This window comes from Gracilinanus agilis, chromosome 4, assembly GCF_016433145.1.
Source record: "Gracilinanus agilis isolate LMUSP501 chromosome 4, AgileGrace, whole genome shotgun sequence".
NCBI classification, from domain to species: Eukaryota; Metazoa; Chordata; class Mammalia; order Didelphimorphia; family Didelphidae; genus Gracilinanus; species Gracilinanus agilis.
This window is the reverse complement of record NC_058133.1, coordinates 104,618,504-104,639,689: the sequence shown is the minus strand read 5'-3', so window position 1 is coordinate 104,639,689 and position 21,186 is coordinate 104,618,504. Positions and strand designations below refer to the sequence as shown.

The following is a 21,186-nucleotide window of genomic DNA, read 5'->3' as shown; positions in this document are numbered from 1 at the left end:
TGCAAATACCTGGAATTCTTCAATTTTGTTGAATGCCCATACTTTCCCTTGGAAATATATAGTCAATTTTGATTGGTAGTTGATCCGTGGTTGCAGGCCCAGCTCTCTTGCCTTTCTGAATATTGTATTCCAAGCCTTACGGTCTTTTAGCGTGGAGGCTGCCAGATCCTGTGTGATCCTGATTGGTGCTCCTTGATATTTGAATTGTCTCTTTCTGGCTTCTTGTAAGATTTTTTCTTTTGCTTGAAAGCTTTTGAATTTGGCAATAATATTTCTAACCGATTTCTTCTCTGGGTTGAATGTAGTGGGTGTTCTATGAATCCTTTCGATGTCTATATTGCCCTCTTGTTGTAGGACTTCAGGGCAATTTTGCTGAATAATTTCTTTTAGTACGGAATCCAGGTTTCTATTAATTTCTGGTTTTTCTGGAAGACCAATTATTCTCAAATTGTCTCTTCTAGACTGGTTTTCTTGGTCTGTCACTCTCTCATTGAGATATTTCATGTTTCCTTCTATTTCTTCAGTCTTTTGACTTTGTTTTATTTGTTCTTGTTGTCTTGAGAGATCATTAGCTTCTAATTGCTCAATTCTAGCCTTTAGGGATTGATTTTCGGCTATAATCTTTCGGTTTTCGGCCATAATCTTCTGGTTTTCGGCCATAATCTTCTGGTTTTCGGCCATAATTTTCTGGCTTTCGGCCATAATCTTCTGGTATTCCTTTTCAATCTGGTCATTTCTGGTGTTCAATTGCAAGATTTTACCTTTTAAACAGTTATTTTCTTGCCAGATCTCTTCCATTTTCCTCCAAATCTCAGTTTTGAACTCTTCCATAGTTTGTGAGGAGTTTTCCTTATTTGAGGAGGGTCTGGATGCTTGTTTGTTCTCCTCCTCTGTTTGCTCAGTTGTCTGGATTTTCTCTGTGTAAAAGTTGTCGAGTGTTAAAGGCTTCTTTTTCTTGTTGTTATTCTTTCTCTTCTGAGTTTCCTGAGTCTGGGTAGCCATCATTAGCCCAGCAGCTTCTCAGGTTTATCCTCGCGCTCAGTGTCTGTCCGCGGTCTATTGGCTCCTGAGGTCTGAGTTCTGGTTTTTTCCAAGGTCAAGCCCCCTGGTGGACCCCCTTACTTGATCCTCTGCAGGAGGTTCCTTTACAAGTCTCAGGGCGCTGCTTCCACAGTCATATACCCGTCTGCACTGGTTCCCCACTCAGGTTTTCAAAGCTTTAGTTCCTGGCTGTGTCTGCCTCCACCCACGCCTCCGCCCGTGCCTGTGCTCTCAGCCCGCGCTCTGCGCCCAGCGTCCACTCTCTGCTCCGGCGCTCAGATTTCGCTTGCGTTCTTTGGCTTACTGGGGACTTAAATCTTGCTGCTCTCAGGAACAGGCCCCGGAGCTGCCCATGACTCGATGGGTGCCCCAAACTTGCTCTATTTCTTTTTAGCTGGCTTCAGAGCTCTAGATCTTGTGTGTGGAGGGGATGGGGGTGGGGCAGTTGCTCAGCCCGCGATTTAGTGAGAGCCCTTTATAGCCTGGAAATGTCTCGATTCCACGTACCTTCCACGCTGTGCCCTGTTGTGGGGTTCCTCCGTTCGTCTGGACTTGTTTTTATGTCCCCTTGAGGAGTTTTGTGTGTTTCGGTCAGGAGAGGTTAAGAGCTGCTTCTTACTCTGCCGCCATCTTAACCCGGAACCACATAATGGTGTTTTGATATTAAAGGATTGCACTACTGCAGATATGGATAACATGAAAATAGGTGTTTTTTTTTAAATTTTAATTTAATTTTTAAAAACCTGTACCTTCCATCTTAGAGTCAATACTGTTTATTGGCTCCAAGGCAGAAGAGTGATAAGGGCTAGGCAACAGGGGTCAAGTGACTTGCCCAGGGTCACACAGCTAGGAAGTGTCTGAGGCCACATTTGAACCCAGGACCTCCCGTATCTGGGCCTGGTTCTCAATCTACTGAGCCACCCAGCTGTCCCCTGAAAATAGGTTTTGAAGAATGATAACCCAGTGAAACTGCTTGTCAGCTTTGGGAGGAGGAGGAAGAAAGGGGGAGTGGGGGAGTGGAGAATCATGAATCATGTAACCATAGAAAAATATTCTAAATAAAATTTTAAAAAATTTAAAAAATAAAGTCTATGGCCCCATTTGTGGGGCCCAAAAGGCACATTTGCTCTATGTAGAAGGGCAAAGAGTCTTCAGGCTGCTGTTGTGAGTGGTCCACTGCTGGAGGTCTTTAAGTGGAGAGTTTTGCTAAGGCAGGAGTAAGACTAAGTAATCTTTGAGCCCTCTTTCAACTTGCAGATTCTATGGTTTTAAAAATATTTCATCCTCCAACCTTTGGTATAAGAGCTTAGGATGGCATCCATTGGCAGGGGAAAATAGTTCTCTGAACAAGACCTTATGAATTTCCTGTAAGTCTTCTGTTTGGAGATGCAGACTTGATTTCATAGGTCCTTGCTCTACCACTGCAGTATTTTAAAGAATGGTCCCATCATCTTTCACAAACACATTTCTTTCTTGGTGTTCAAAAGCACCTTTCATCAAAAGAACTCAAAGCACTTCAAAATGCAAATTAAATAAGTAGAAGCCAGAGACCATTAGCCTCATCATCCATATCTGAAACATGTCACATCCACAAAACAGAATCTGGCTCTGCCTCACTGAGATATATCATTTCAATCTTAATAAGGGCTATAAGAGTTGGAATAGGGTAGATCATTTAAATGGAAACTTTAGGCTAATGAAGCCCAGAGAAATTCGGTGATTTCCTCAAGGTCAAGCAGTGAATCAGTTACTCATCTCAGACCAGAACCATGAGTTTGATTTCTTGTCCATGCGCAAAAGAATATTTGCTTTAAAAAAAAGTTTTAAGGGTGTGTATATGAAGAAAAAAAGGCAGATGGAGGTATTCTCCTGAGAAAAAAACCACTCTTCTAAAACCTGATTTTTTTTTTAAAAGGAAACTATTACTGCTTAATTCAAAGCTTATCATCTCTGGAGAATATTTTTCCAAAGTTCAATCCAATTGTTTCACTAATGCATTCTAGGGAAACTTCGGGGGGCTGAGATCATCTGGAGTGACTTATTAACAAAATTTTGCTTATCCCCAAACTAAAGTCTCCTACCTGAAAAATGTCCATAACCAAATACAGGAAATTTGGAAAGAAAAGAGAAAGGTCAAGGCAAGCTAGGACAGATTGCAAGATAAGAACTGAAAGATGGCTCTCACATCACTGCCTTATCCATGATCTATGTCCAATAGAACTTTTATACATTCTCCTCTAGGATGGGAGTGAATGTGATTCAGTCCCTCTCTAATACCTGAATAAAAGCAGGTACAGAATGCAGACCTTTCATCTTGGGGGAAAAGTAGAATTGTGGGGGAAGAATTGTTTGGGGAAGAGGGGATTAAAGTGCAGAATAAAACTGACAGTATAATTTGTAATCTAACAAAATGCTGAGGTCTGCACTCTTCAAGCCTTTGCATGGAAATAAATGGCAAACTGACTTGGAGCTAAGCCTACAAAGCAAACCCACAATTAACAAGAGACTCACAATACTTTTAACTAAAGAATATCCATCAAAATATAAAAGGTTGATGAGCCACAAAAAGAGAATAAAATTCCCTAGAGAGCTGAGTACCATTCTTCTGGGTAATTTCTATCACTTTTTTTGATAAACTCCCACAACCAAAATCCCATTCTTTCTTAAAAGAATGGGAAAGGCAACTAGCCAGTCAGTCGACAAACAATAGTAAGCACCTACTATGGGTCCAGCAGCAGGTAAGCACTAGGGATACAAAGCGAGATAAGATAGTCCCTGCTCTCAGGGAACTCAGTCTCATCAAAAACAACTCCTTGAAACTGAATTTGAAAACGACATAAAAACACCACATATACAAGATAAACTGGAGCTAACTAACTAAGGGGAGGCACTAGAATTAAGAGGAATCAGAAAAGGCATCCTGCAGAAAGTAGATTTAAGGTAGGACTTAAAAGAATCGAGGGAAACCAAGAGGTAGAAATGGAAATGAAGAGAATTCTAGACTTAGAAGGAAAGACAGTGAAAACACAGAATTGGAAAATAGACTGTCTAGTCTGAAGAACAGGGAGGAGGCCAGTATATAAGGACTGCAGAGTTCATGGAACAGGTGGTGTGTAAGAAATAAGAAGACTGGAAAGCCTGGAAGAGCCATGGTTATAAACAGCTTTAAAAAGCAAAGAGAGAATTTTCTATTTGACTCTGGAAGCAATAGAAAGTTAATGGAATTTATTGAGTGAGGTGGGGGGAAGGAGAATAAGGTAAAATTTGTGCTTTAGGTAGACCATTTTGACAACTGGGTGGAGGAGGGTTTGGAGTAGGGAGACACTTGGGATAGGCAGCCCCAAAATCAATATCCAATTGCAAGCTATTGCAATGCCCAAGAATGAGGAGAGGAGTGTATCAGGGTGGTGGCAGGGTCAGAAGAGATAAGGGAGAGTATCAAGAGATAAGAATAAATGAATAAACAAAATAAATGAAGATAAAAATTACAGTTTGAGGAACAAATTGGATATAGAGGGTGAGATAGAATGAGGATTTCAGGATGACACCTCAATTGTAGGCTTGGATGACTGGGAGGATGGACAGTGATGGCCTCAGTAGTAACAGGGAAGTTAAGAAAATGGGAGGGTTTGGGGAAAAGATCTAGGACATGTTAAGTTTAAAAATCAAACATTTTTGTGCCAACACCAACAAATTTTGTTTTGCTAGGGAAATGGCAAAACCAGAAAAACAGTTCTAATTTTGGGAATAACCTACCATTTACTAGAACCAATCAATTTGGTTTCTGCTACATTCCTGATGCTCCTAGAAATACAGGAACACAGTGTAAAAATGCATTTTTCAATTGTTCTATGAAAATTAATGCTATTACTAGGTGTCCAGACTGAGGAGTCAGTATGAATCATAGTGCACATTAACTCCAGTCTCGGCTTAAATTTTATATTATTCTAATTTGTGAAATCACTGCAGATAGAGCTGGATGTAGAATCAGGAAACTCTGGGTTGAAGTCTGACATCAAATGCTGTATAACCCTGGGTAAGTCATTGACATTATCTGAGCCTCGATAAATATAAATCTATAAATGAGGATAATGATGAAATCAGCCTTACAGGGATTTCCATATCAAATGAGATTATATATATATATATATATATATATATATATATATATATATATATATATAAAGTGCTTTGAAAACCTTAAAAAGCTAAATAAATGTGAACTGTTATTATTATAGAAAAAGAAGGCAGATCCTGCTGTGTAATGATAGAGCTACCCCTAAAAGAAAACCACACATTTTTGGAGGAGAGCTGAAAGTAGCAGTGGCTAATTATTGAGCTCTAAACCTGTCCAATTGCTAATCCTGCTTCTTTGCTGAGGTCATTAAGGACATCCCCAATACTGCAAAAATCTATATCCAGAAGATCTGCCTCCTAGTTGGGTACCAAGGGAAATGGTTTAAAGCCTACTGGATTCAGAGAAACTAAGCCCATTTTTAGGTCGAAGTCAGATATTTGCGGAAGGGCATATAAACTTCTCAGATGCCAATACATTTTTATTTTTAAAAATTAAATGTTATCAGAGTAACCTAAAGGAGTCTCTACAAAATTGTCTACCTCATATCAGAGACCAGGAAGAATCTGGTCTGGGCTCTTCTGGAAATGAACACTCCATGCTTAATTTCTACTTTGAAATGGGCTGTGCCACAGGGACTGTGGAGGAAGGAGACTAAGGGACTACTCCTAGAGTCTGCACTTCAGGAGACCTAGGCCAGTCATCTCTTCATCCCCCACCCAGCTGTGCTCCTCCATTCTTTGTCAGGGACCTCCCACCCCATTCTCCATCTTAGCAGCTTTTCAGATCTGTATATTTGGTGCCTTTTTTAGTATCCCAGGGCTCAGCACAATGCCTAGCTTGTAGCAAATACTTAATAAATGTTTACAAACTGACTAACAAAAACAACGAATTTGACTTCTCCCCACTGAAAATCAAGTTAAAATTAAGCCAATAAATATTTACTAAGTATGTTCAAGACCTAGTTCCAGGTGCTAAAGAAGATCCAAAGAACTAGAAGGCAGCTTCCTGCCTTCCAGGAACTCCTACTTAGGTACTAACCATCTAGTTCAGCTGGAAAGCCAGAGGTGAAAATCCATCTTCTCCTTCCCCTTTCTCTATGGGGAACCCTTCTCCCTACCTCCAAAGAAGTTCTCCTCATATTGGGAGAGAGAAAGCTGATGAATAAAAATACAAAAAAATCATGTAAATATCCTTCTGACTTATGAATTTGAATGACAGCCCACCAATTACAGAGAATGACAGCAATGAACAGCATTCTGTCAGGTACACTTCTAGGAAGCTACAAAACTTAAGTGTAAAATTTCATAGAATCCAAGCCAATGTGCTGCAGTTTCAGCCTGCTTAGAAGACAGACCTTTGGGAGGGTGAATAAGGAAGAGAGCAGATGAAGAAACAGAGTGAGGCAGTAAGGGCCACTTTTGATTTTTCTCTTCAAAGGGTAATGAGCCAAACAGAACAGAGGGATTTCATCTAAAATGACAGGAGACTACCGTCATAAAGAACACATAGCAGCAACACCCTGCCCCCACCCCCTGACACACACACGCCAAGCTTGACAGTTTGTTTCTTGTCTCAAATAGCATAACAAAAACTCATCAAGGTTTCCCCAAGTGTGAACAAATGCCATGTAACCTCAACAGCCAGCTTTACCTTACCTCCTCCAGACTGTCAGCAATTAAGTTACCAGAAACAACTGGAAAGATGTTCCATTACTGATCTCAAACTCAACAACCCAAAGGGACATGTGAGTCAAAGGTGGCAGTGGCAAAGGGGCTGATCACTACTCCCATGTTCTCTTTCTTATCTACTTTGAGTGTTGCTGCTTACAGAACTGATGCAGCTATCCCTTGTTACGAGTGAGAATCAGTGTGGCTAACCTCTTCTCTTCCCTCCAATTAACAGGACACATATATTCTATTCCTCTGGTCTGCCCATGTGTCAGTGGATCACCACAGATAATCCCCATATAATATAAGAACAGGGGTCCCCAGTGGTGCACAACACTTGTGAAATGCTCTTGACCTGATACTAAACGAAGCATTTTCTTTGAGCTTAAAATGTTTTATTTGCTAGCATGTTATTTTCATTAAAAATTTTTTTATCATTTGGAATCATTCTGGAAATGTAAAGTAGTGCTGAAAACACCATAGCTATTGTAAAAATTCTGTCTTAAATTGTCAAGTTACTAAAGTCCCTTTAAAAAAATGTCTTTTTCTTTCAGTTCACAGAACATAGACTACCTTCAAGTAGATCCAGTAGCAAAGCAGAGAAGCATTTATTAAGCATCTACCATGTGCCAAGCACTGTGTTAAGTACTGATGATACAAAGAAAGGCAAGAGGTTCACAGGGTTTACAGATTAATGAGGGAGACAACATACAAACAATTACGTTCCAAAAAGATATGTTAGGATACACAGAAGGCAGTCTTAGAGAGACAGTAGGATTTTAGCTTAAACCTAAAGGAGGCCAGGGAAGCAGAAAGGCAGCAATGAGGAGGAAAAGCATTCCAGGCAAAGGGAAGAGCCTGGGATAATGCACAGTCAGGAGATGGACAGTCTTGTGTGAGGAATGGCAAGGAGGTCTTTGTTACTAGATTACAAACAAAGGGGAGTAAAATGTAAGAAGACTGGAAAGTCAGGATGGGGTCAGATGATCCAAACAGATCTAATATCAGATCTTGGATGTGACAAAGAGCCTCTGGAGAGATGTATGTGTAGAGATGTGAGACAGGGAGACCAGCTCTGGCTACACTACCACTATAGTCCAGGGTGGTTGTAGTGTGTAAGGTGAAAAGGGGGTATGTAGTGAGATCTGTGAAGGAAAAAACAACAGGTCTGGCAAAATACTGGACATGAAGGGTGAGAGAGAAGCTCAATGCAAAATATTTAAAAAAAATTTTTCCTTCTTTAAAAATACGCATTTAAGTTGGGTATATTTGTGCAAACATTTATGAGCCATAAATGAATAAATGAATATTCTCTTGGACTATTAATAACATAGATACACAGACAAAGCTGATATACTGATGATATCATTTTCACTAAATAGCTACAAACCTTAACTCTTCCCCTTGGGTGAATCCCAAGCTACTGCATAATGAAGACTGGTAAGATGTAACCAGAGACTAATTTTTCCCATAGCTATTCCACCATTTAAGCTTTACCAAATGTCTCAAGCCTAGCAGTCTTACTGGTGGCAAAAACTTGTCTGGTGGAAGTTTATCAGAGATAATATGGTTATTTCTTCAGAGGGCTCTGAATTTACTACATCTTACTCACTGTCTATATCATTTATCAGAACCTCAGTATTGGCCAAATCCACACTATCATTGTTAAATCTCTTCAGGGGTGCTGACAACATGAGAAACTAACTGTAGCTCTTAAAAATCAAACAAATTTGGGGGGCAGCTGGGTAGCTCAGTGGAGTGAGAGTCAGGCCTAGAGACAGGAGGTCCTAGGTTCAAACCCGGCCTCAGCCACTTCCCAGCTGTGTGACCCTGGGCAAGTCACTTGACTCCCATTGCCCACCTTGCCACTCTTCCACCTATGAGACAATACACCGAAGTACAAGGGTTTAAAAAAAAACATCAAACAAATTCTACAATTCACATTGAAAGGGAAACCGTTATTGTTAAAGACCTGCTTCATTAAGGTCCCTGCCAGACTACTTTATAAAATAACTCCACTCCTTTACAAACAAATTTGTTAAAATGTCATCATGGTAATAATAAAGTCCCAGAAATGTTCAAAGCCAGATGTGGCTATGACTTCTTTTTTTAAGAATACGATCTTACTAGGTACAGCAAAACTAGCTCATTTCTGTCTTGAGATGGCTTAGGAGAGGTTAACTATCATAGAAGGTCACAGCTACTATGGTAAGTAACTAGAGACCTGAGATGGGAAAAGTCAAAAGAAAGAAGTTCAAGAAAAAAAAGCTATACAGTCTTTAAGAGATCAATCTTTTTAACTCTGGATAATGAGATGACCCCAGTTACTCTAGAGTACAGCTTACATAATCTTTGTTAATTTTGATTCTTTACTGAAGAGAACTGCTTTATGTAACAATCAATTGAAATGATCAGTTCTGTCAACAGGTGATGGGGCCTTGTATCATTTAATCTGAGCTTTGGTTACTTGGCTGTACTTAGCAACCACAAATCAGAGAAGCTTTGAAAAGGATTATATCCAAAACAACTTTGTTCTTGCAACAGTTTACAGAACTCATGGCTAGAAGGAGACACAAGTATGACCCATATATAGAAAATCAGAACATGCTGGAGTATTTTAAGAAACTCACTGTTCCAAGGCAGAGTGAGTCTGGAGAGAGGAATGACCTTTCTGGGCCAATGTGGAGTCAAGAAGTACAGAAGAGTGTTCATTGCCCCCTGGCTAGATTGCAGCTTTTCCCACAATAAACTTGTTTGCTGCATTTCTCAGCCTCTTCTCTGTTTCCCACTACTCATTATTCTTAACTGTAGTCCCTTCCTAAATTCCAACAGGACATCTCCAACATAGGTAGATTATCTGCACAAAAGGACTGTTTAAAGGGTCACTGCTTACTAAATCTATTCTTATCCTGCACATCATTAAAGTTCAATCATTTTAGGGAATGTCTCCAACTTTTCCCAATAGTCCTCTTTTTTTTTTTTTTTTAAAGAGATAGCCTGGGCTTGTCTCTCCCTGGAGCATACTGACTGATCTGTTTAAAACTAAAGAAAAATGCCATTGTTTTGTAATCTTTTCCCTCCATTTACTAGCAAGAAAAATTTCCACTTTTAAAAAAGATCATGACAGTTACAGAGGACTTTGGGAGGAATAAAATTTTACCAAAAACAATCTAAACAAACCATTTTCCCTTAACAAGCACCTCATTTCCCCTTGTCTTTTTTCTTAGTGAAGTTGTTTCCCTATCTCAACAGAGCAGGCTATGGCTTAGGCATACCTTACCATATTAGGCAAGCAGGCCCAGGCAAACACAAAGCAGTCACAGAATTTACCTAAAAGAGTGTAAGCAAAGATGTTTTTCAAAGTGAGAAGGCTGCTGGGAAATAACTAGGTGCACTTTAAGGGGAAAAAGGCGCCCATAGAAAATGCTGCTGAATTTTCAGATGAAGAAATCAAAACTATAAATAATCACATGAAAAAGTGTTCTAAATCTCTCCTGATTAGAGAAATGCAAATCAAAACAACTCTGAGGTATCACCTCACACCTAGCAGATTGACCAATATGACAGTAAAGGAAAATAATAAATATTGGAAGGGATGTGGCAAAATTGAGACACTAATGCATTACTGGTGGAGTTGTGAACTGATTCAACCATTTTGAAAGGCAATTTGGAATTATGCCTGCCCTTTGATCCAGCCATACCACTGCTAGGTTTGTACCCCAAAGAAATTTTTAAAAAGGTTGTACAAAAATATTTATAGCTGCACCTTCTGTGGTGGTAAAAATTTGGAAAACGAGGGGATGTCCCTCGATTGGAGAATGGCTGAACAAATTGTGGTATTTGACAGTGAAGGAATACTATTGTGCTATAAGGAATAATGAACTGCTTGATTTCTACATGAACTGGAAAGACCTCCAGGAACTGATGTGGAGTGAAATGAGCAGAACCAGGAGAACATTGTACATGGAAAGTGAAACACTGTAGAATGATCAAATATAATAGACTGTGTTACTAATAGATCAAGAACAATCCCATGGAACTTATGAAAAAGAATGTTATCCATATCTAGAGAAAGAATTATGGGAGTAGAAATGCAGAAGAAAAGCATATGATTTATCACTCGGTTATATGGGTATAGTATTGGGGTTGTGGTTTTTAAAAGGTTACTCTATTAAAAATATGAATAATATGGAAATAGGTTTTGAGTAATAAGACATGTATAAACCAGTAGAATTGCTTGTCAGCTCTGGGAGGGGGGAAGGAAGAGGGGAGGGAGAGAACATGAATCATGGAACCATGGGAAAATATTCTAAAAAAATAAAAATTAATTAAAATTTTTAAAAAATGCTGCCGAAGAAAGGGAAAAGAATCCAGACTAAGAAGAATGGCAGAAAAAGTTGCAGTGCTCAGAGGTAATGAGGACAATGCTTTTTTTCAGTATGGAAGGACCTGAAAAGCTCCAGCTCAAAGGCCAGAGTGCACTGTGGTTTCAGAGCAGTTGAGTTGAGAATCAGAGGGCTTGGGTTTAGAGACTAACTCACTACTAGATGAAAGTCTCTGGGAAAGTCATTTAACCTTTATGTGCCTATGTTTCCCCATACAAAAAATGAAAAATTAGGAATAGAGGGGGAAATGGAGAAAGAGTAAGAGGCAGGGCAAGAGAAGACTGAAAAATGTAGTTAGTAGTTCAGACATTCCATTTGGTCATAGGTTCAAGAGATCTAGAGAAAAGCAGAAACCTTCAAGTCCTGTTTCTTCTCTGCTCTCATTCCTTTTGCCTATTTCAGCAACCTCTCTGAACTTAAGACCTTTGTGAACAATAATCAAAATTCCTAAGGTAGCCATCAAAAAAGGTATGTGGAAATGAGAGACTGCTGTTCTAACTCCTAACTGTGCCAATCTACACGGTAAATGAGCTTTGGACTTAAAGAGTCTGAGTTCTGGGTCTGAGTTCTAGCTCTGCTACTTGTGGCCATTAGCATGTCTAATTAATCTCTCTATTCATTTTAAGGCTACAGGATTATAGACCTGGAGCTAGAAGGGACTCCAGGAGTCATCTAATTCAACCTCCTCATCTCAGGAAAGGGAGGTTCAGTAAGGTACTAAAGCAGACTAGAGATCAGAAGCAGGAATGAAACCCAGATCCTCTGACTCTAGAACCAATATACTTTCTACTGTACTGTGCTGCCTCCTCAGTCTTCCCATCTGTCAAATGGGGATGATGACATTTTATTTTCCTGCCTCACTGGACTATTGTACAGAAAATGCTTTGTAGTTTCTAAAGTGCTACATAAATGTGGGTTATTATAAAAAAATTTATAAAGTAAAAAAACCAAGGTCAATGGAATTCCAAATACTTTCATCCTCATGGTAAGTAGAAGAATGAGGTATTGTAGATTTATAAAGACATCAGAACAGGTTCATAAAGATATCAGAATTACAAAATGACGGAAAGGTGGTAGACTGATATGCAGAATGAAACACACATTTTTGGACCTGGTCAGTTGGAATCAGTTGTGTTTGACCATACTAATTTGTTACAAGGGTTTCATATTTCATTTTTTATGGGTGGGAGAAAAAATAGATGCTAATAATTGAAAATATATAAATATGAAACTATTTAAAATGGTGTCTAGGAAATAGAAAATATGGGACTGAAAAGAATTAATGACTGGGTGACTTGTCATGGAGAAAAAAGGATCACCAGTCATTCAGGTGACTGAATAGAATGAATGAATGACTGAATAGAAAAACTAAACAGGTTTGGTACACATTAATACAGCTAACACAATCTTTTTATACAACTTCAATTGCCTATCCTTATATACTCATATTTTATATAGTTTTACTGTTTTTTTTCCCTTGTGAATAGCCCTTAGAGGAAAAAAAAGTATTTAGTGTTTAATTGAAATGAAATGTACATATAAAACATGAAAGGTATGAAGTCAAAGATGATGGCAGAAAAGGCAGTGTAGTTGGTCATGGGGGAAATGTCACTATAATGTACATAAGATAGCCTGCCATCCTAGGTATCCAGAAGATAGATCCAACTGGGGTACAGTGACCAAAGATAAGAGTTTTCAAAGGAAGTACCTTCTTGACTAAAACAGCAGTACTCCCTGCTCCAAGCTAAAATAGAACCGAAGATAAATTAGGCAAGGCAAGAGGAACAAAGAAGAAGACCACTTAAAAAACATTTGCAGCTACAGTTTAATCAATAGAATCCCTCTGATGCAGCAGGCAGGAGCACAGTCTCATTACACCCTTATACTTCAAAAGTCTGGACATGGTCTGTGAAGCAGAAGGGAGCAGGAGATGAATATTTCACCAGGTGCTGAACAATGCTTAGGGACACTGAGCTCCCTGACACCCAAGTGTCTCTTTTGTAGATAGGATTAACAGATTTTGTGGATGCCATTTCCACAATGGGTCAAGGTCAAAAGTTATAAAGGATAATTTAGATGGAAGGAAGTGAGTAAGGGTGGTGCTGATTAAAAACAGAGGGAAAAGTCTCTTCTATAGCCAAGTTCAAGGACTGAAGAAGAGATGAAGCAACAAAAACTCATGAATATGTTTATCCTCTATTCCTATGACTTAATCAGTTTTATGAAATCACTCTGACTGGGAAGTAAAGTATAAGTACTAAAAGATTAGTAGGAAATAGGTCTACCAACTCAAAAATGCCAGTCTACCATATCTGATTTGTAGACTTAGGAGTCTGAAGAGTCTTAAAGGTCAACTTGTCCAATATCCTTAGAGAGAAGAATATCCCTAGTGGTGGTTTTAGGTCTTTACAAAACTATTTCAGTGACCAGCTAACTTTAATTACATATTACTCTCTCCCTCAAAACTATTTCTTGGAACCAAGTTTAATTTTTGTTCTTTTCTTTCATCCAGTTTGAATTTTAAACACTTTTAATATTCATCTTTTCGGACATGCATTTTTCCTGAAGCGTCCTTCTCAGATCAACTTATGACAAGCTCAGAATCCATTTAGATTCAAGAAGGGCAGGTGTCCTGGATATTAGTGAAAAGATTCATTCTTTGCCAACATCTATGATTTATATAATATAAAATTTGGGGAGTGTTAGCAGCCCAGAGATAAGCCAAAGGGATACATTAGTTCCCTGTGAGGTCCTGTTTTGAACCTTTGGAGCTGATCTGTCTGAACATGAAGCTGATTTTTGAGACTTTGCCCATGTCCAGAATGACAAGGATTTGCCTAAAAGCAATAGAAGTTCCAGAAATAAGGAATAGCTTTCCCTATTAAGGCATGAAAAGACTGAATTTTCAACACATGTAATTCCAAATCTCCCTAAAAAAAAAAAAAAGAATGATAATATTGATGCCCGATGGGTCTCTATATGAGGAGGCTTTCCCCATTTACCAAATACATTTGGTAATTTAACTTTCAAAAAGACTTAAGAGGATTGGGTATTCTTAGGGAGAAAATGCTGATATTCAATTGCTGAGCAATTTTAGAGGCAGTCCTTAGGTAGCTCAATGGATAGAGCACTAGTCCTGGAGTATAGAAGGATTTGAGTTCAAGTTCAGCCTCAGACAGTGACCAGTTGTGTGACCCTGGACAAATCACTTACCCACTGTCCACTTCAGTTTCCTTAACTGTATAATGTACCTCCCATGATTGTTATGAGGATCAAATGAGATAATTCTGGTAAAGTACTTAACACAGTGCCTGGCACATAGCAAGTTCTAGAGAATAGCATTGATAATGATGATAAAAAAAAAAAATCAATATTGGGGACTAAGATAAAATGTGAGTTCTAATTTAGGGGCTGTATCCTTAAATCTAAATAAAAAAGGGAAAGATGGAAGAATACTGGATTAGAAGTCAGGAGGTCTGAATTCTAATAGTAGCTCACATTTCTACAGAACTTAAAGGTCTCCAGAGCACTTAACATTCTCTCAGTTGGTTCTCACAATAAGTCCATGATGTGAGTGCTATTACTTTTCCCAGGTTGTGCCTAAAGTAGGCAAGGCCTAGAGTCATAGATACATTGCTTAAGATTCGAACCCTGTCTTCCTGACTCTGAGCCCACTCTTCTATCTATCACTATCTTCTACTCTGGGCTCTGCTTGCTACGAGTGAGTCATGTGACCTGGAGGAAGTTACTTAAGCTTTTGGGCTTGATTTTCCCAGTTATAAAAAGGGAAGTGTCAGACTGGGTGATCTCTAAAGTCCTATGGAACTCTAACAATTTATAAGCTTGGAAACAGTCTGATATCTCTTGGTAGTAATGTTCTTCAGCAATTCCTTTGAAATAAAAGCAATTTTACCTCCACTCAAGTTCCCGAAGGCACCCTTCTGTGTTCACCAACATCTTTTCTCTTAATCACTTATGCCCTCTAGTGAAGAATTCAAGTATGCGACCCACATTGGCTAGAAATGGTATACCCAGGAGTAAATCCTTAAGGTGGGGAGAAAAGGCAGAAGAAATACCACAAACTTTTTAAAAAGAAATTTTAAAAAAGATTAAAGGCAGATAAGAAAAACAGGGAAAATCCAAATAGTCACTTTCTGGAAATATTTTTAAGGCTGTATCTATATTAGATATTCAGATATCAGATACTTTCCGATTTCTTTAAGACTGATAAAGAAAACACAAGTAATCAAAATTTTATTCCTATACATTTTCATGCATAAATTGAGACTAGTGTCCTCTTCTTATACTGTATATCTAGTTTCTAGTTTACCAAATTTGACACAGGAATAGAGCTAGCTGGTGGAAACTCTCGACACAGATGAATTGCCAATGTAGATGATGAAGCAGAATTGCTGTAAGAAAGGGCTCCATTATGGGGTCAGCACTTCCTAGAACAAATATGCTTATCTTTGGTAAGCAGTTCAAGGTTTTACAATGGGGACATATTTAGATGAGAATCATGTGCTTTACTGTATTTGAACAAAGTCCAGCTCTCAATAGCAATATGCTTTAACATCTACGGTAAGTAATACATGACTGTAGTTCTGCCCATTCTGACTTAAATAATTTTTTTGATGACAACCAGTGGTCACACTGTCATCCCTGAAGGATGGCGCAGAGGTGAAAAATTATAACATTAAACAAACCCTAGCAAGACTGAGGTCCAGCAGAGTTACTATGCAGAGGATATGAATTAGTTACTCCCTACTTGAGCACAAAGAAAAGAAACGGGCTTAAATGATGCCATTGAGGATACAAATTAGTTATAAAGAAGGATTTGAATGTTGTTAGAGATAGAAATAAGTGGCAGATGGCAAATGTTCTTAGGAGAGTTTCTCTTAAGATAGGGAACACCTCCAAGTGTAGAGGATAGTGGGGTTGGGTCTAACCCTGATTGGGTGCAGAGGATTATGAAGGCAGGAAAGGAGGACACTTACTATGTGACTACAGTGCCAGCATTCTATCTCCTATACCATCTAGAGCCTTAGTGAAAATAAGTAATCCCAATACCCAAACTAAGACAGGCCAGGAAAAGGGAACGGGAAGTGCATTTGCCTCAATAGCAGCTACAGTTTCTCTGAATTAAAAAAAAAAAAAAAAAAGATCAGAGAGGAAAGAACAATGCCCATTTTAATCAGCCAAAGTCATTTCCATTCAAGCCCAGCACTCAGCATACCCAGTTGCCAGGCCTCTCTTCTTCCTGAGAGAGCAAAGCTGGGGAGTGGCCAACATTGACACTTTGATGGATGGACATGCAGTAAGGGAGGGAGCAGTTTTAAGATGCTGCCAGCTACTTGTCTTTGGAGCAGAACTGAGGTAATTTAGCCTGGGCTGTGACCAGGCATGCAGGCTGGTACAGAGAGTGGCCTCACACCTGCCAGCACTGGAAGGGAAGAGAAATGGGAGTAGAGGAACCAATAATTAATACTTTTACTGGAGTGCACTGTCTCAAAGACAGGGGTGAATGTAGGGTGGATAAAAAAATTTTTTTTTTAAGACTTTTTTTCTTTTTTGAGACAACAACAGCTTCACAGGGGTTGATTCTTTGAGACCTAGACCATGTCCATTTTCATCTATCATAATACTGGCACTCAAAAGTTAACAACTGAGAGACTAATCAATTTGAACTTCCCTTAAAACACATATGGGACAAATATTTGGCATTTGTTGGCAAGTGCTCCAGGGAACTGGGTGAGTGCACTCTGTTTCAGGTTGTCAAATAACTTTCCTCCAGTCCATACTTGTCTTCACCAGCTAGATCAATTCTTTAGTTTTAAATCAACAAACCTAAAGCAAAGCTTCTCAAGACCATAATCATACCTAGTTTTTCTCAATTCTGTTTATGTGGAGGTCCAGGCAAGGGCATCTTGGAATACATGGATTGTACTATCTAGTTACTTCTAATGCCAAGAAGTATAGAAAGGTTAAGGAGAAAAATCCTGAATGTCACTGAAAACAGACTTGTCCCATGACACGAAAGCCTTCACCCACGGAACTGGGTTCACTCTCAATTCTCTTCATGGACTTAGACTTTGGTGCCATTCGGCTCTGTCACTCTATTAGAGTATCGTAGCTCTTCCCAGAAAAACTTCCAATATATCACATTCCCTTTCCCACCCTTAAGCTCCTTAATCTGAACCAAGAGGGATTTTCACTAGCCTGCTACAGCAAAGAGTTTTTGGCAACTTGACATTCAATGCTTGCTTCGATCGTTCTATACTCCATCAATACAAGTACGGAATGTTGTTGCCAGTTGTGGAAAAGGCATTGGAGCTACCTTTTGGTAAACTCAGCTTAAATATAGAAGATAAAGTATAAGACATCTGCTCCACTTGCTCCTTCATTTGTTCATACTGACTCAGCTCCTGATTTTCCATGTGGGATTCTAAAGCACTTCTGAGACTATGATTTGGTTGTGAAAACAAACAAGACAGATAGCAACAAATCTCCATTACACACTATTTTCCATAAAAAGAACTTGTGTGGCAGTCTTTAAATCTTTTAGCCAACATACAAATCCTTCTTTTTCCAAAGAATGACTGCAAGAACAATATAGCTAATTCCCTATTATCCTCAAGAAAATTATACCCTTTGTGGTTTATGCATGGTAACCTGGGGTTTTCCCTATACTCTAACTAGTCAGGAGACCTCTAGATCTCTAACTATAGTGTCACAAGGGCATGTTTCTTGAGTGTCTGATTATATTTTCAAAGTCAAGTAGGAATGGCTTTGGAGTTATCTGAAGCTTTACATTATTTCTTCCTCCTCTCCAATAGTATATTTAAAAGGAATTGACCACATTATTTTTCTCCCAAGGAGTTAAAGAATTTCATATAATCTTATAATATTTCTTTGAGAAAGAGAGAAGACAGGTATTATTTGACTGTTGCTGAAGGACATAAATCTAATTCAAGGTCATAGCTTTGGGGATCTTCTTAAGAACAGAGAATAACTAATGTCTATAATGTCTCTTATTGGGATGGCTTTTTCCAAACCCCCATAAATAGTTACATTAAACCTAGATATTTTTGTTATCCAACTAAGCTACATGGGACCCATTGCTCCCTCCATTAAAACTTCATGCTTGTGAGCAAAGCTGACCTTGGAGGGACATGTCTCACTGGTCTGTCACTTACCCATGACTCTTTTAAGTCTTCTGTGCCATCAGCTTCGTCTCCCTGAAAAGGAAGGGAAGAAAAAGAGAGGATAGTCACTGTCAGCACTCTTGGCAGCAATGAAGCACCCATCACTTACACAGCTCAGTGTTCCAAGCAAGAAGCTGCTTGGTGGACATCAAAGTGATGCTTTGCTGCTGCTGCTCCCTTTCAATAGACACAAGGGTTGGAAGCTAAGGAATATTAACTGCAGACGAGCACTTTAAATGATTTTTGCACAGAAGAGAGGTCTTGTCAAGCAAGAATCATCAGCTGACAAAGAATAGCAACTCACCCTTCCTGTATCATTTCTTATATTGTCTTTGGAAAGAATAGGACTTGTAGAAGCATTATCATTTATAAATAGCTTTCTCGCAATACCCTTGTGAATTAGGTAGAGAAAATAATATTATACTCATTTTACAAAAGAGGAAATTGAGGTTCAAAAGTTAAAGACTTGGGGGCAGCTGGGTAGCTCAGTGGATTGAGAGTTAAGCCTAGAGACGGGAGGTCCTAGGTTCAAATCCGGTTTCAGACACTTCCCAGCTGTGTGACCCTGGGCAAGTCACTTGACCCCCATTGCCCACCCTTACCACTCTTCCACCAAGGAGCCATTACACAGAAATTAAGAGTTAAAAAAAAAAAAACTAAAAAAAAAAAAAGTTAAAGACTTTCATAGTTACCAAAGTAGCCATTGCCAGAGCTCAGGTCTTTTGACTCCAGTTCTCTTTCCTCCAAAGCAAATAAAGATCTCTAACCAGGAAATAGCTTTTAATAGATGAGTATTTCACCACTGTCATCTACTCATCTATTAATGGAGTGATACTTTTTAGGTTATTACCCATGATAACCAGGAATCACTGTCCACCCTGATTCCTCAGCTATGCCACAGGGCCAAGACAGGAAAGTATTTGAGTACAGCTTGTTCATATCTATTCTCAAAATGACTTTGTAATCATTCATGGCTTTATTTATTTATTTATTTATTTCCTGTGCATCATAGAGAGTAGTGGAGTGGAAGGGACACTACAGAGTATAAAGGGATCCTAAGTGTTATTTCCAACTCTACCACAATCTGTGGCATAGTAAGCAAGTACTTCACTTGTCTGAGGTTTCAGTTTCCTCATCTGTAAATTGAGGGGGTTGGACCAGATGATCTCTAAGTTCTCTTCCAGCTCTCACAGTCTATGACTTTAGGAATATTTGAACTGATTGTATTCATATGAGTCCATGCTTATGCAGTCCCTCTCTTCTCCCCACCATAAGTTCCTTATGGTCTCTGTATTTCTTTACAAGAACCCTAGTACAGGGTTCTGTACATATAAATGTGGTTTCCTGAGATTGTGTAATGTGAGGGAGGGGGAACGGACTAAGTATTTATATAGTATCTATTTTGCGCCACGCACTGTGCTAAGTGCTTTAAAAATATTTCCTTTGAACTTCACAATAGCCTTTCAAGGTTAGCTGTTATCCCTACTTTATTGCTGAGGAAACTGAGGCAAACAGAGGTTAAGTGCACTTGCCTGGAGTCACACAGCTAATAAGTGTCTGAGGTCAAATTTGAACTCAGGTCTTCTTGGCTTCAGGACCTGGGATTTGTCCATTGCATCACCTACCTGGCTGGTCTAGTGGAAAAAGCACTAGTCTTAGAGTTAGATGATCTGGGCTTAGGTCCCAGCTCCAACATTTATTAGCTGGGCAAGTCACTTAAACTCTTCTGAATCTGAGTTTCTTTAACTAAAAGAGATCTTACAACACTTATTACTCTGCCCTCACTTTTTGAGTAAACACTTTGTAGATCCTGAAGTGATACAGAAAGGCCAACTATTATTATTTCATTGGGTTCTTGTAAGGAAAGCATGGTGAAAACTTTTAAGCATAATATAATGGGTGAATTATAATTATTTTAAATGTCCAAAGGGGAATCAGACTGTAGATAGTTAATATCAAGTAAGTCAGCTACTTCTATGCACTAATTCCTAAATTCCCAGAATGATCTTCTCTAGTTTTGCTTTAGAGACATGGAATTCTCTTCTTCATGGATATTTTCTAAGGGACAAATGGATGCATGGTATCACACTGAAGCTAATCATAGAACACAACCTGTCATTGTAGATACCATTGCTTTTGTGAAGAACATCAAGGAAAAGAGCAAGTGGTATTGTGACATGTAGTTCCTAAAAAAACACATCTACTTACATCCTTTGTCCAGAAGTTTATGCCTGTCCCTCTTCGCCTTTCTTTGAGTCGGCGCCTCTCCCGGATGGATGTCTTAGTGGAGGATTGGTCATCCAAATCTGGATCTTCATTTTCTAATCACCAAAAACAAAAGATATGGTGAGCCTTTAGAATATAGACCTGTGGGGCCTGGAAAGGGTTAGCCTTATTTATTTTGCAATGGTCTACATACCATTTTTTTCCATATCCTTTGTGGTGCTTGTGGAAGTTTCTGAACTCTCAGAGTCTAAGCCAGAGGACCTACTTGCCCGGAGGAGATGGGATCCAATGGAAAGGGAGGATCTTGACTCAGAAGGAGAAAGTGGTGTTGTGGGTTTATCTTGCTGGGTTAGGCTTCTCAGTCGTCCATAAGAAGGCTACAAATAATCCATAGGGTTGAATATTAGAAGTCAATTCTCAATACACAAAAGTACCATAGATTTTTCCCAAATGAGCTTCTCTAAGGCTCTTACTGAAATGAGAGGTTCCCTCTTCTAAGGACATTATATAAACTGAAAATTATACTGTTAACTGCCCCGAGCAAGTACAATCTTAGGATTCACGTGGTTTGTATCAACCTCATA

The 21,186-nt window shown here is 39.0% G+C and overlaps 1 protein-coding gene across 5 annotated transcripts in view; it reads right to left on the bottom strand.

The window, feature by feature from the left end:
• Positions 1 to 21,186, bottom strand: part of PPP1R12B (protein phosphatase 1 regulatory subunit 12B) — a 303,467-nt gene that overhangs the window by 82,374 nt on the left and 199,907 nt on the right. For all 5 annotated transcript variants that reach the window (XM_044676051.1, XM_044676053.1, XM_044676049.1 and 2 more), the window contains 3 exons: positions 20,796 to 20,979; positions 20,585 to 20,697; positions 18,368 to 18,409 (listed from right to left, as the gene is read on the bottom strand). In XM_044676051.1, the coding sequence (XP_044531986.1) occupies positions 18,368 to 18,409; positions 20,585 to 20,697; positions 20,796 to 20,979 (339 nt within the window). The remainder of the gene's footprint in view (positions 1 to 18,367; positions 18,410 to 20,584; positions 20,698 to 20,795; positions 20,980 to 21,186) is intronic.